Source organism: Procambarus clarkii, chromosome 57 (genome assembly GCF_040958095.1).
Source record: "Procambarus clarkii isolate CNS0578487 chromosome 57, FALCON_Pclarkii_2.0, whole genome shotgun sequence".
Classification (NCBI taxonomy): Eukaryota; Metazoa; Arthropoda; class Malacostraca; order Decapoda; family Cambaridae; genus Procambarus; species Procambarus clarkii.
The window spans coordinates 11,843,074-11,859,601 of record NC_091206.1 but is presented as its reverse complement, the minus strand read 5'-3'; the positions used below and the strand labels follow the sequence as shown (position 1 = coordinate 11,859,601).

Below are 16,528 nucleotides of genomic sequence, written 5' to 3'. Positions count from 1 at the left end.
CCAGTGACACCCCCGGAGCCCGACCAGTTAATATAACCGGAGCCCGACCAGTTATTTAACCGGAGCCCGACCAGTTATTTAACCGGAGCCCGACCAGTTGTGTAACCGAAGCTCGACCAGTTGTGTAACCAGACCCCGACCAGTTGTCTAACCTTAAGCCTAGCAAGTATACATCTCATCCAACCCCCACAAAGCTAAACAGTCCCAGAGCACAACCAAGCTCCATTCCTAGCTCGACCAAACAAAGATCTCATTAGCCCTACCTAAAATCCTCCACTTGCCCTAGACACCAACTATTGACCCATAGCAAACAATTGAACTATATACAAAAAAAGAAACCCGGATTTCTAGCAAACATATAAACATAGAGCCATAGCAAACAAACCTAGAGCACTAGTACACAACCGCTGAAGCACAACCATGCACGAACCGAAGCCTGACCATGCACAACCCACAGCCCCAGTGACACCCCCGGAGCCCGACCAGTTAATATAACCGGAGCCCGACCAGTTATTTAACCGGAGCCCGACCAGTTGTGTAACCGAAGCTCGACCAGTTGTGTAACCAGACCCCGACCAGTTGTCTAACCTTAAGCCTAGCAAGTATACATCTCATCCAACCCCCACAAAGCTAAACAGTCCCAGAGCACAACCAAGCTCCATTCCTAGCTCGACCAAACAAAGATCTCATTAGCCCTACCTAAAATCCTCCACTTGCCCTAGACACCAACTATTGACCCATAGCAAACAATTGAACTATATACAAAAAAGAAACCCGGATTTCTAGCAAACATATAAACATAGAGCCTTAGCAAACAAACCTAGAGCACTAGTACACAACCGCTGAAGCACAACCATGCACGAACCGAAGCCTGACCATGCACAACCCACAGCCCCAGTGACACCCCCGGAGCCCGACCAGTTAATATAACCGGAGCCCGACCAGTTATTTAACCGGAGCCCGACCAGTTATTTGACCGGATCCCGACCAGTTATTTAACCGGAGCTCGACCAGTTGTGTAACCAGACCCCGACCAGTTGTTTAACCTTAAGCCTAGCAAGTATACATCTCATCCAACCCCCACAAAGCTAAACAGTCCCAGAGCACAACCAAGCTCCATTCCTAGCTCGACCAAACAAAGATCTCATTAGCCCTACCTAAAATCCTCCACTTGCCCTAGACACCAACTATTGACCCATAGCAAACAATTTAACTATATACAAAAAAAGAAACCCGGATTTCTAGCAAACATATAAACATAGAGCCTTAGCAAACAAACCTAGAGCACTAGTACACAACCGCTGAAGCACAACCATGCACGAACCGAAGCCTGACCATGCACAACCCACAGCCCCAGTGACACCCCCGGAGCCCGACCAGTTAATATAACCGGAGCCCGACCAGTTATTTAACCGGAGCCCGACCAGTTATTTAACCGGAGCCCGACCAGTTGTGTAACCGAAGCTCGACCAGTTGTGTAACCAGACCCCGACCAGTTGTCTAACCTTAAGCCTAGCAAGTATACATCTCATCCAACCCCCACAAAGCTAAACAGTCCCAGAGCACAACCAAGCTCCATTCCTAGCTCGACCAAACAAAGATCTCATTAGCCCTACCTAAAATCCTCCACTTGCCCTAGACACCAACTATTGACCCATAGCAAACAATTGAACTATATACAAAAAAAGAAACCCGGATTTCTAGCAAACATATAAACATAGAGCCTTAGCAAACAAACCTAGAGCACTAGTACACAACCGCTGAACCACAACCATGCACGAACCGAAGCCTGACCATGCACAACCCACAGCCCCAGTGACACCCCCGGAGCCCGACCAGTTAATATAACCGGAGCCCGACCAGTTATTTAACCGGAGCCCGACCAGTTATTTAACCGGAGCCCGACCAGTTGTGTAACCGAAGCTCGACCAGTTGTGTAACCAGACCCCGACCAGTTGTCTAACCTTAAGCCTAGCAAGTATACATCTCATCCAACCCCCACAAAGCTAAACAGTCCCAGAGCACAACCAAGCTCCATTCCTAGCTCGACCAAACAAAGATCTCATTAGCCCTACCTAAAATCCTCCACTTGCCCTAGACACCAACTATTGACCCATAGCAAACAATTGAACTATATACAAAAAAAGAAACCCGGATTTCTAGCAAACATATAAACATAGAGCCATAGCAAACAAACCTAGAGCACTAGTACACAACCGCTGAACCACAACCATGCACGAACCGAAGCCTGACCATGCACAACCCACAGCCCCAGTGACACCCCCGGAGCCCGACCAGTTAATATAACCGGAGCCCGACCAGTTATTTAACCGGAGCCCGACCAGTTATTTAACCGGAGCCCGACCAGTTGTGTAACCGAAGCTCGACCAGTTGTGTAACCAGACCCCGACCAGTTGTCTAACCTTAAGCCTAGCAAGTATACATCTCATCCAACCCCCACAAAGCTAAACAGTCCCAGAGCACAACCAAGCTCCATTCCTAGCTCGACCAAACAAAGATCTCATTAGCCCTACCTAAAATCCTCCACTTGCCCTAGACACCAACTATTGACCCATAGCAAACAATTGAACTATATACAAAAAAAGAAACCCGGATTTCTAGCAAACATATAAACATAGAGCCATAGCAAACAAACCTAGAGCACTAGTACACAACCGCTGAACCACAACCATGCACGAACCGAAGCCTGACCATGCACAACCCACAGCCCCAGTGACACCCCCGGAGCCCGACCAGTTAATATAACCGGAGCCCGACCAGTTATTTAACCGGAGCCCGACCAGTTATTTAACCGGAGCCCGACCAGTTGTGTAACCGAAGCTCGACCAGTTGTGTAACCAGACCCCGACCAGTTGTCTAACCTTAAGCCTAGCAAGTATACATCTCATCCAACCCCCACAAAGCTAAACAGTCCCAGAGCACAACCAAGCTCCATTCCTAGCTCGACCAAACAAAGATCTCATTAGCCCTACCTAAAATCCTCCACTTGCCCTAGACACCAACTATTGACCCATAGCAAACAATTGAACTATATACAAAAAAAGAAACCCGGATTTCTAGCAAACATATAAACATAGAGCCTTAGCAAACAAACCTAGAGCACTAGTACACAACCGCTGAACCACAACCATGCACGAACCGAAGCCTGACCATGCACAACCCACAGCCCCAGTGACACCCCCGGAGCCCGACCAGTTAATATAACCGGAGCCCGACCAGTTATTTAACCGGAGCCCGACCAGTTATTTAACCGGAGCCCGACCAGTTGTGTAACCGAAGCTCGACCAGTTGTGTAACCAGACCCCGACCAGTTGTCTAACCTTAAGCCTAGCAAGTATACATCTCATCCAACCCCCACAAAGCTAAACAGTCCCAGAGCACAATCAAGCTCCATTCCTAGTTCGACCAAACAAAGATCTCATTAGTCCTACCTAAAATCCTCCACTTGCCCTAGACACCAACTATTGACCCATAGCAAACAATTGAACTATATACAAAAAAAGAAACCCGGATTTCTAGCAAACATATAAACATAGAGCCTTAGCAAACAAACCTGGAGCACTAGTACACAACCGCTGAAGCACAACCATGCACGAACCGAAGCCTGACCATGCACAACCCACAGCCCCAGTGACACCCCCGGAGCCCGACCAGTTAATATAACCGGAGCCCGACCAGTTATTTAACCGGAGCCCGACCAGTTATTTAACCGGAGCCCGACCAGTTGTGTAACCGAAGCTCGACCAGTTGTGTAACCAGACCCCGACCAGTTGTCTAACCTTAAGCCTAGCAAGTATACATCTCATCCAACCCCCACAAAGCTAAACAGTCCCAGAGCACAACCAAGCTCCATTCCTAGCTCGACCAAACAAAGATCTCATTAGCCCTACCTAAAATCCTCCACTTGCCCTAGACACCAACTATTGACCCATAGCAAACAATTGAACTATATACAAAAAAAGAAACCCGGATTTCTAGCAAACATATAAACATAGAGCCTTAGCAAACAAACCTAGAGCACTAGTACACAACCGCTGAAGCACAACCATGCACGAACTGAAGCCTGACCATGCACAACCCACAGCCCCAGTGACACCCCCGGAGCCCGACCAGTTAATATAACCGGAGCCCGACCAGTTATTTAACCGGAGCCCGACCAGTTATTTAACCGGAGCCCGACCAGTTATTTAACCGGAGCCCGACCAGTTGTGTAACCAGACCCCGACCAGTTGTGTAACCAGATCCCGAGCAGTTGTTTAACCAGATCCCGACCAGTTGTGTAACCAGACCCCGACCAATTGTCTAATCTTAAGCCTAGCAAGTATACATCTCATCCAACCCCTGCAAAGCTAAACAGTCCCAGAGCACAACCAAGCTCCATTCCTAGCTCGACCAAACAAAGATCTCATTAGCCCTACCTAAAATCCTCCACTTGCCCTAGACACCAACTATTGACCCATTATAAACAATTGAACTATATACAAAAAAGAAACCTGGATTTCTAGCAAACATATAAACAGAGCCTTAGCAAACAAACCTGGAGCACTAGTACACAAACAACTGCTGAAGCACAACCATGCACGAACCGAAGCCTGACCATGCACAACCCACAGCCCAAGTGACACCCCCGGAACCCGACCAGTTATTTAACCGGAGCCCGACCATTTGTGTAACCGCACGCCTAAGTCTACTTAGACAGTAGATGGTGCGCCCCCCACATGAATTATTGCATCCAGGCATGGAGACCTCATCTTCAGAAAGACACAGCTGCTCAAAAGCCATGTCTTGCCAGAGCTATGGAGCTTTGTCTTACGACAAAAATCATACCAGAGCTTAGTCATCTGTTGTATGAGGAACGGTTGAGGGCCACAGGGCTAACAACACCACAAACCAGGCATAACAGGGCGGACTTCATAGAAACCTTTAAAATACTAAACAATATGGAGAATGTCGATCAGGACAATGTCTTCAAAAGGTCAGATGTTATACGAGCAAGGTGCAACGGGTTCACACTCGACAAGCCAGAATGCTTTTTCACCCACAGGGTTGTAAACCAGTGGAACCGCCTACCCGCCGAAGCAGTAAACGCCAAACCTCTGCTGGGTTTTAAAATAAAGCTGGAAAAGATCATCAGGACAAATGGGGGGACCTTTGACAAGCCGCCGGCTTACTGCCCTCATCGAGGCCACTAGTGTTAGTGGCCCTCAGGTAAATTCAGTTCACGGAGGGGTGTCCCCGCTCCTTCCTGTTGGGAAGTTGTTCCTCTATTGCAGTATCATACTATCATGCAAGAGGAGCCACACATATATGGTTCATCCAATAATATCAGCAGACTTCTAGATGTTACTACTGCTCGGCTTAGACTCGATTACCAGTATCTTTGAGATTTTGAGATATATACAAAAGTTGTTACATTCTTGTACAGCCACTAGTACGCGTATCGTTTCGGGCAGGTCCCTGGAATACGATCCCCTGCCGCGAAGAATCGTTTTTTCATCCAAGTACACACTTTACTGTTGCGTTAAACAGAGGCTACAGTTAAGGAATTGCGCCCAGTAAATCCTCCCCGGCCAGGATACGAACCCATGACATAGCGCTCGCGGAACGCCAGGCGAGTGTCTTACCACTACACCACGGAGACTCTGGTTATTCTCATTATCTACTGATGTAGACCTGACCAAATGTAAACTGTGTATCAAGATTGTAACTTGCTTAGCTTAATGAATTGTGGGGTTCAGTCCCTGAGCCCATTATGTGCCTCTGTAACCCTTTCCACTACCACCCACAAGATGAGTATGGGTAATGTTATGTTATGTTATGAGTTATACTCATACCTGTTATGAGTATGAGTATGTTAAACTAAACTATTGCAGTATTTCTACATTGGACTGTCGCTTGTCACTAAACTTAGTTGTTAACTATTAACTTGAAATAATATTAATTTATACGCGAGAATAATTCTGAATACACTGCGATAAAATTGACGAATGAGGCTTTGGGTCGGGCGGCCGCGTAAGGAAGCCTGGCCTGAGGACAGGCAACTGTAAATGCTTCACCCTTCATATACTTCAAGTGAAAATAATTGCCAACAGAACCTAAATACCGATCCTACTATACGCCTTATTAATTATAGAATATAAAATTAATTTATACGCGATAAAAACTGTTTTTAATATGAAACATGAACGTCGATAATAAATGCGTCTTGGGATGTGGGGGAGACGACTGCCGCGTTAACGAGCCTATAGCCTGACGACGGGGTAGTTTAACAATGGCGAAGTGTATTCTACATAATATCCTACCCATATAATATTGGCAAATCATGATCCTCAAAATCTTCCACAATATCCGAGAGAGGACAGACTATTTAGCATTAGTGGAATACAAACATTTGAATACTACACAACCCGGATGAAAAAAAAGGAAACAATGACCCTCGAGACATTATAAAACTCAATGTTATAATAGCGAACAAATGTATAATGCATTAAGCATTGTAGGTGGAGGTAGACTATATATTCATGTGTACCTCCCAACTGCTCAGATATATTAAAAAAAAAAAAAAAACTTATCAGCCTTACCTACACGGGAGCGACATGCTCACGTCGCCGCTGCTTCCTGACGACTGACAGGATCGTCGGCGATGACCCGTAGCGACCAACCGACCCAGAGACTCCCTGCCTAAAATTATTTGAACGCCATATTGAAATTCCTAGCGTATAGCGCCAGGAATGTGTAAATTAATATTTATATGCATTATAGGCCTTTCTAAAGTAGTTTATAGACCTGAATATCATATATTGTCTAACAAACGAATTATTTAAGTTAAGATTTTAATTATGCCAGATACAATTAGGTCTCATCGCACACAAGAAGATTCGTCGGCGGATTTTTTTTTATTTTTTTTATTTATATATAAAAAAGAGTTTTTAAATTCTTGTAAAACCACTAGCACGCATTGCGTTTAGGGCAGGACCTAGATTCAGGAAGCTCTGTGTATTTCTTCGTAAGTGGGTTTGCTACGAAGGTTCCTAAGTGCGCCCTAAGAAGATGCTTAGGTGCGATTCAATAAGGTATACTTAGGAAGAAAAATTGTTGGTTCACCTGCGTGCCGATAGAGGTCACTACTGTGTTTCGTTTGGCCAATCAGAGAGCAGCAACATTCTTCATATTGAAGATTTAGCGCTGGCTTATCGCAGCTCTACTGCCTCCTATTTACGTCGAATTTTCTTATAAAATTAGTATATTTCGAAGTAAAACAATGTTTTTTCAACTTCTACAGCCAGCACCGACATTGTAGTAAACAAATATGTTACATTTGTTGTTTACCTACGTAATTCTAAGAGATACTGTGTAGCTGTCCTTGTTGCTCGGAAGATGCGCTGACAATTATTGTATATATTTACTGAATTTACCCAAGGGCCACTAACTATCTAGTGACCTCGAAGAGGACAGAAAGCCGGCGGCTTGTTGAAGGGCCCGCCAATTGTCTTAATTATATTTTTTAGCTGGAATTTGGCATTTACGGCTTTAGCGGGTAGGCGGTTCCATGGGTTTATAGCCCTCTTGGTGGAAAAAAAACATCTGTTTTCAGTCCTACTTGAGAGAACATACTCTCCAACACTATATCTGTGATTGTCCTGTTATCAGTGACTTCATACCAAATGGTATGAGGTATTTTGAACTCTGTAATTACTTCATACACTCAGGAATATTGGAAGATATTCTTGTGCTGCACCCAGATTTTGCCAGTGGAGGCTAATAGATCAGCATTAAGTATTTTGTTCTCTCCTAATTCCATGTATGACTGGCCATCCTGTGAGGTGAGCTTGTAGCTGGTTTTTGATCTACACTGTGTGGTCCTTTAGACAGAATAGGGAAGCAGCACATTGCTGTGTATACCTAAACATGTTTAAAAATACATTGTTTGAGAGGAGTTTTGTAGAAACTGGTAAGAGTAATTATAATATAATGTTTCCATGATTCAGTGCTTACCTCTTGTGAAAATTGCTTAGAGTTGTTTAGTCAGAGTTGATTTGTTTTTTGTATTGAGGCTGGTATTTTCTAAATTGATTCCATGTACAGTATGTCTAACCATCCTGTGAGATGGGAGTATTAGATAAACTTATAGCTAGTTTTTTATCTACACTGTGTAATATTCCATATAGAATAGGGTAGCAGCACATTGCTGTGTATACCTAATCTTCTTAATAAAAAAAATCAGTAATAAAGATTTTAAATTATAGTTTGTATTATTACAAATACAGTACTGTATTATCCTTATTAAATCATGCTGACCATGGATCATTAAGATCTCATGTTGATATGTAATACAAGTCATATTTCTTTTGAACTGCTAATCCATGCTAATCATTCATTAAATTGTGCATTATGTCTCAATTTTTCACTTCCTTGGATATACTGTACAGTACAAAAAGATAGGAAAAAATAAACCAGTAATATTTCTTTCATTATATTTTTCATTTAAATAACTGCATCAATATTTTTACAGCTGACAGGATTTGTTTTCCCATACAGGTGCATTATTTGTTAAAAAAATTTGGTTTATTGTTACACACTATGGTGCTACATAGCCTTCCCAGCTTGGTGCCTTCTTTTAATACTTACTGATTAAAAAATAAATAATAAATACATTTTATTCAGGAAAAGTACATACAGTTGATTTACAAACATAATGTTGGATTTATAGGCAGAGCTAGTACATACAATACCTAAAGCCACTAATACTCTAGCATTTCGGGCAAGGTGTGGGGGAAAAAAAACAGACTAAAACTTAATAGTAATCGGGATTAGGTATAAATTGTGTTGAAAGAAGGAATAAAAAATACAAAAAGGGGGTTAACATAGCATAAATCAGCAATTGCACATGTTGGTGAACAGTGTTGTTTAAAAAATAGCAAGACATGGGTTGACATTTAGGAGGTAAGTTAGGTTACATGGAGTTAATTAGGCAGTTCTTGGTTTAACTCTTAAACTGGTTGAGAGAGGTACAGCCGTTGACATGATTCGGGAGGTCATTCCACATTCTGGGTCCCTTGATTTGTAGAGCACTTCTAGTTTGGTTACACACAGCCAAATTGAGTAACAGGAAGAGGTCTTGGACACAAATTTGTTCCATGCTAAATGTAGAGGAATCAGCTGAGTATTCCTCAAATAAAATAAGTTGCCTCAGCTTATAAGGTAAATAAAATAAGCATTTCTCAAATAAGTAGCTGCCTCACCTCACTGCCTTACTGCTACATAGCCTTCCCGGCATGGTGCCTTCTTTTGATAATTACTTGTTCCACACCCAAATTGTATAACAGGAAGAGGTCTTGGACCCCTACTTCCCTCTCTCTTTTTTAATAATCTATATAGTCATAATTATAGCTTTAAGTATTCAATGAATAAAGTTTTTGACATTTTTACCCTTTTCCTTACCTAACATCATTTGTGCAGCATATTTTTATTTTATGTCTCACCCAGATTTAATTTAAAAATAAAACCAAACTAAATAAATTAGAAATGGGTATGTATAGCTAAGGTACACCCTTACTACTAGGTGAACAGGGGCATTTGGTGATAGTAAATGATCCCATCAGGCAGGGCTCATCACCTTCTCTCATATTTCATGTTCACCAGTGTTTATTTACTTAATAACTACTGGTATAATATCTTGCTATTATAAAACTAATTCTACTATCATCAAACACATATTTACTTCAAGTTTCAAGCAGAGAATGCATATATAACTAACACGAAGGATTACTCTCCACTAGATTCACCAGCTATAATGTTTTGGTCATGTTCCAATATCATAAATCGATCCCAGTGTTATGTAGTAGAGAAAAAATGACTTATATCCAGTTTACGTAAAGCTACGAGTGGTCGAAACCACACTTAAATCCCGGAATGAACTTACGAAGATTTTTCCACTTAGGGTAGCTCTTTGAATACGGACGTAGCCGCCACGAAGGCGCTAAGAAGGAATTCGTTCTTAGCTAAGAGGAAAAACCTTCGTAAGTACCTTCCTGAATCCGGCCCCTGGTCCTTAATCCTATTGTTTTCCCCGGAATACGACCCGCCAAATCGTTTAACAACCTATTCACTGCTGGGTGAACAGTTAAGGATTGTTGCCGGTCAATCCTTCACGGCCAGGATACGAACCCAGGTCAAAGGGCTAACGAAGAGCCGGGCGCGTGCTTTACGCGTGAATTTTGAATTTTGAAACCTGACTAACATAGCTCAACCCAACCTAACGTAACCCAAATCAAACCAATCTAATTCAACCGAGCCCAATGCAGCCTAACCTTAATAACATAACCTAATACAGCCTTGCATAACAATTCATCCGGATTTAAAACAGAAAATAATGAGTTTAGCCGACTCGTCTCGTGTCGTAGTGTGACCAGAACCCGACCAGTTGTGTACCAATACTGACCTAGCAAACAAACACCTGCAGACGAGGAGTCTCAATAACGTGGCTGAAATATGTTGACCAAACCACACACTAGAAAGTGAAGGAACGACGACGTTTCGGTCCGTTCTGGACCATTCTCAAGTAGATTGTGAGAATGCACAATTGACTTGAGAATGGTGCAGGACGGACCGAAACGTCGTCGTCCCTTCACTTTCTAGTGTGTGGTTTGGTCAACAAATACCTCACCTAACCAGACAAACACCCAAGCACACTGAGAGTCGTACCAAAGTAGGGAGGGTCCACAGACGAGAACGTGGTTGTAAGTATAGGTCCCCAGACATGGGTCCCAGTGTCCACCATCTGGGTTGGAGGGCAACAGTGCATTGCTTTGCTCAGAGAGTATAATGCTGCTAACACAGCCCTGCCTTCAATATGCAAACTTTTCAGGATTATTTAATTAGCTAAGATTTACCTGAATTTACCAGTCACTATCTCTCAGTGAGGATAGGAAGCCGACGGCTTGTCAAATGTCCCCTATTTGCCCTGGTGATTTTATCGAGCAACGTTTTGGCATTTACGGCTTCGGCGGATATGCGTTTCCACAACGTTATAATTCTATGGGTGAAAACAAATATTTTCCATCCTTCAGTGTGGCTTGTTGAGCTGGAAACCGTTGCTCCTTGTTGGTCTTACATCTAGCCTTTTGAAGAAGTGTTCTGGGTCAATATCTTCCAAATTGTTCAGTAATTTAAATGTTTTGCCGAGAGCAGCGCCCTGTCATGTCTGGTCCCTGTGGCCCTCAACCGTTCCCGGTATGAAAGTCGACATAGTTCGGGAAAGATTTTAGTCGCCCGGTGTTGAACTTTCTCCAAAGCAGATATGTCTTTCTGAAGATGAGGTCTCAATGCGTGGATATAATTAATAATCCAAGTGGAAGCACACCAGAGATTTATACAGTTGTATAAACTACCTTTTCCTTCGTAAAAATTTCGTTTGACTATTCCAAAGGATTTGGTTTGCTTTTATAACTGCATCTTCCACTTGTTGTACAACTATCAGTGATTGGTGGATTCTGACTCCAAGACAATGTTGATGATTTGGTAGTTGTTCATTGTTAAGCCCCACATGGGTGAAAAAATCTCCTGTTTTCTGTCCTAAGTTGTGGCATGTTGAACTTGAAATCGTTGTTCCTTATTTGTGATTGATTGATGAAGATTAAGCTACCCAAGAGGTGGCACAGGCATGAATAGCCCGTAAGTGGAAGATTTTTTTGGAGTGAATGTGATCTTTGGTCGTAATAGGATATATACTGCGTGCTGTGCTCGCATTTAAATTGTCAGTCTATGGCTGCTATCGCGGGGTGCTTGTTTGTGCTGCATCTGACCATAAATAATGATTATTGAGTTGCTTAACATTAATAGCCCAAATTAGCCCAACTTGCTTTCAAATTAGCCCAAAAAGTAACAAGTAGCGAAATTAAACATTTGGGAGCGCGGGGCTCTCAAAAGTAGCCCAATTCGCTACTTGTAGCCCAATCTGGCAACCCTGCTTGCAAGAATGTAAGAACACCAATGTTATAAACTCTTACAACCCAATGTATCTTCTTATGAACGAATAAATAAATAAAATATATGTTAGACAATGAACAAAATGTGTGTGATGTTAGACAATTGTCACAACACTACATGTGAGATGGCTTGAATATCGTAGTGAGAATGAGGTCCAACTTATATTATTATCGTACATCTGCATCTCATCATTAGCCGTGTGTATTATATTTATACAAAATAGAAGTGATAGATATATGATCTAATGTTTGTTATATAAAACACAAATTTATGTATATATAATCTACATAAATGATTTAAATATTAACAAAAAATAGCATCTCAACCAATTCTGATCGCAAATGGCTTTGGCTTCGTTATCCGTAAACAGCACTTTATATCACTGTGTTGTATTGATACCTGTTATACCTATAAAAACAAATATTATATACAAATAACCGTATAATAAGTGTGTAAAAATATAAAAAAAAACGTAATCCCTGCTTGAATATTCTGTATATTTGTTCTCAGGTTGATGCGTGGAGCGTCTGGAGGATTCTTGAGGTGTTTGTCAACAACAAGATGGCGATTGATCCCTCGCTCACAGAAACTGACATTTTTGACGAAGTATTGAAATATGGCTTGTTTCTGGGCGCCATATTTCAACTAGTATGTATTGGGGCAGTGATGTTTGTACCCAGTCGAGATGACAAAAGGGTAAGTGTCTTTTTTTTTCCCCTTGGGTAGTTCTCTTGTGCTGCTCAGAGCTAGATTTTTTGTTCTTTAATACAGGATTACATATTTTAAATGCAGGAATAGCTAAATTAAATGCAGGAATAGCTATTTTAAATGCAGGAATACCTGTTTTAAATGCAGGAATAGCAAAATTAAATGCAGGAATAGCTAAATTAAATGCAGGAATAGCTATTTTAAATGCAGGAATAGCTATTTTAAATGCAGGAATAGCTGTTTTAAATGCAGGAATAGCTATTTTAAATGCAGGAATAGCTATTTTAAATGCAGGAATACCTATTTTAAATGCAGAAATAGCTAAATTAAATGCAGGAATAGCTAAATTAAATGCAGGAATAGCTAAATTAAATGTAGGAATAGCTAAATTAAATGCAGGAATAGCTAAATTAAATGCAGGAACAGCTAAATTAAATTTTCTACTGAATGATTTCATTTATATATGTGGTAATATTGAAGTAAAGAGTATTAAGTGAACTCTTCTTACTAGATTAGTAGGAGCTTCCAGGGGGCAACAGTCAATATATCAGTCACTTCACACAGAAAATATTGTATATATAAAATACAAATGTGTTATTTTTGTTAGGATTGGCTAGATTACGTTTTAGATAGGTTAGGCTTATTTAAATCTATATAATTTAGACTGACAATTTAGGCCTATATTTTTTTAGACTGACAACCTCTTTGGTAAACTGCATTTGTTAAAAAAAAAATAATATGAAAAAGAGCACATGTTGCAAGGTTGCTCTTCTTTTTAATGTTTACTGGTTTCTATATATTGTACTTGCTATTCCCATAATATCTTGCTATGATATTAATTTTTCTTTTCATTAAACACAATATCTAATGTAAGTTATAGAGACAAAGCTAGTTAGCATACCTGACCCAATTTTGGAGCTCTTGGTTGAGTTTGACTGTTTAGCAATATACCTATTTACAGGGGCTTCCCCATAAAATAGACCCCCTTAAGTGAATTCATGGCAAATGAAATTCTGTACTGAAACCTAAGACAATGACAAAGACAAAAATCTAACAATACTTTTTTGGCCAAGTCTTATTCTTGAAATCTCTTGCTTAAAGGGAATTCATAAAGATATAAAATACAAAATAAAAATGACGAAGATACCTAACCTCATTTAAGCTAATATTTTTTATTGAAGTTCTGGTCTGTGGGGAGGAGGGATTGTATTCTCGATTTCTGACGCTTTCTCTATGTCAGTGGGATGGGAGGTTTGGGAATCTTATCTTGAGGTTATCTTGAGATGATTTCGGGGCTTAAGTGTCCCCGCGGCCCGGTCCTCGACCAGGCCTCCACCCCCAGGAAGCAGCCCATGACAGCTGACTAACACCCAGGTACCTATTTTACTGCTAGGTAACAGGAGCATAGGGTGAAAGAAACTCTGTCCATTGTTTCTCGCCGGCGCCCGGGATCGACCCCGGGACCACAGGATCACAAGTCCAGCGTGCTGTCCGCACGCTGTTGTATGACAACAAGTTTGTACTTCATTCTCTGATTGAGCTATTGGTTTGCAATTTTGTTAAGTTTTACTGAAACATTTAATATTCTACAGGATGGGGATTCGAGCGATGATGATGGTTCTGATCACGGCTCTCCTCACACTTCGCCACCACACCGGGGCCACAGTCAACATCATCGTCGTAAGCAAGATAAGAAGAAGAGACGATGAGGCTAGACAGGATGAGTTGGTGCATATAGGGAGGTACCTAAATCTGGATCATGGAAGACACTTCATTAAGAAAAGCTGTATAGCATTGATGGATGTGGGATATACTATTTAGCTGATGTTTAATTTAATCTCACTATTTTATACTGTATATACAGTATTCACAAATTTATATTTGTGCCATAATATGAATAAATAATTATAGTAATAACTTTAGAAAAAATTAAAAGGCCTTTAATGATTTTTATAATTTTTATTCAGCTCATGAATATAATTGTCACAAACACCTACCTATGTGCAAAATACCTAATGAAAATAAGTGCTGTAATGGGTTAATAATTAATTATCAGGAGAAAGTGCTAAACCATTTTGACTATATAGCATTTGGAAGGGATGTGAGGATAAGGATATTGGATAGGACAGAGAGAAAAAAAAATAGTGCCCAATCAATTAGACGGGTTGGGAGGGAACACCAGCCTACAAGAAGTGAAGCTGTTGCTCTTCCATCCAGTCCCAGTGGCTGGGGGTAATTAATTATTTCAGGTTCTTAAAGCAAAGCACTTATGATTTTGGTAATAAGACTTTTGTATTGTAATTTGTACTATGCATGCTCTGATATTAAGCAATTACAGTCCTAACAAGAGATTAATAATTTTTTAACCCACTTCTCAGTAGACCCCAAGTTACTGGAGGTAAATTGTTCTACTCTCGATGACTGTTTCTGTAGAAAACTGCAGCTTCATCTTTATTGGTAAATATTTTATTTATGAAATTAATATAATGATAATTGGAAGGTATAATATATGCACATGATAGGAGCCTGAAATGAAAAATTTTGAGCTTATATAATATAAATACTGTAGCTGCTTCAGATAACAAGATACTGTATACAGTACTTCAACATTGCTTCCATTTTAGTGCACTGTTGTGTGGGAACTAATTCTAAATTAATTATTTGTGAGATGGCAGCTGCATTTGTTATAAAATATCTTAGCAAAAATATAATAGAAATATTTGTTTTGAACCTTCCATTTAAAACACCAATAAATGACAATTCATATAGAGTACATATAAATCAAGTTAGTTGTCATAATAATGTACCATAGTAAGAATGATTGCATGATATTGAACTATGTGTTACATTAATTAACTGCTTGCTTGTTTAAGCATTGCACTATGTGTTGAAAGTAAATTGAATATCAGTTACACTGAGACCAGATATATTTCAGTATACTTTGATAGTATTGTAACTTCAGCAAAGTTTTTAGTTATAATTTAGTTCAAGATACTATGAATTAAATAGCTTTATAGTAAATATTAGGGCAATACTTGTATTAAGAAATCTTCTGCCTTTATATTTCTTTAGTAAAGCTGACACATTATATTCACATTGTCTTCAAGTAATCAGATTAAATAAATGTAATTTGTAGCATAAGGTATGCTACAAAGAGAGAACATAAAAATGTATTTGTTTTGTTTGACCTCACCCCCCGTGAAAGTGGGAAACAGTAGTTGTGATGATATATTGTGCAATAAGATTTTGATATTGTATAATTTGTTTTGTTTTATAATTACTGTATTATGTAATATTTATTTATATTAATGGGGTATGTAATACGTCCAGATTTTTGTGAATGATATTTTAGTCTGTGATATAAACTTTTGTGTTAAATATTAATTCTGTAAATTTTCAAGATAAGAAGCTTCAATTTACAATTCAATATGTTTATGTTGAGAAATTTCAAATTTGGGAAGATGTATTAATATAGTTTGTTCTGAGATGAAAAAATATTCTCCCATTTTGGTGCTTGACAGTAATATTTGCCATTTTTGTAAATGTATTAATAGTTTTTATGATATTATATTATCAGTTATAATTGAACTTATTTTTATATATTGCCATTTTGTCACATTTTGTGGTCTGTTATGGCTAAGCGAAAGGGTAGCACTTTCTTGGTACAAGTATTTCATTGCAAATGATATTTGGTTTTCTGTTCAAAATGCTCCATAGATCTTACAACATTCCTTGTTGATTATTTTAAGAATAGTTTTATCTTTAAGGGAAAGTTTTGCATTTTTTTTAAATAAAAAATTCTTGAATTTTG

General features: G+C 39.9%; 1 protein-coding gene across 1 annotated transcript; it reads left to right on the top strand.

The window, feature by feature from the left end:
• The first annotated feature begins 12,513 nt into the window (after nt 1-12,513).
• Nucleotides 12,514-16,528, top strand: LOC138353346 (protein anon-73B1-like). The gene is made up of 2 exons (XM_069306263.1): nt 12,514-12,705; nt 14,310-16,528. The coding sequence occupies exons 1-2, from the start codon at nt 12,571-12,573 to the stop codon at nt 14,424-14,426; spliced, it is 252 nt and encodes an 83-aa protein (XP_069162364.1). The 5' UTR covers nt 12,514-12,570; the 3' UTR covers nt 14,427-16,528.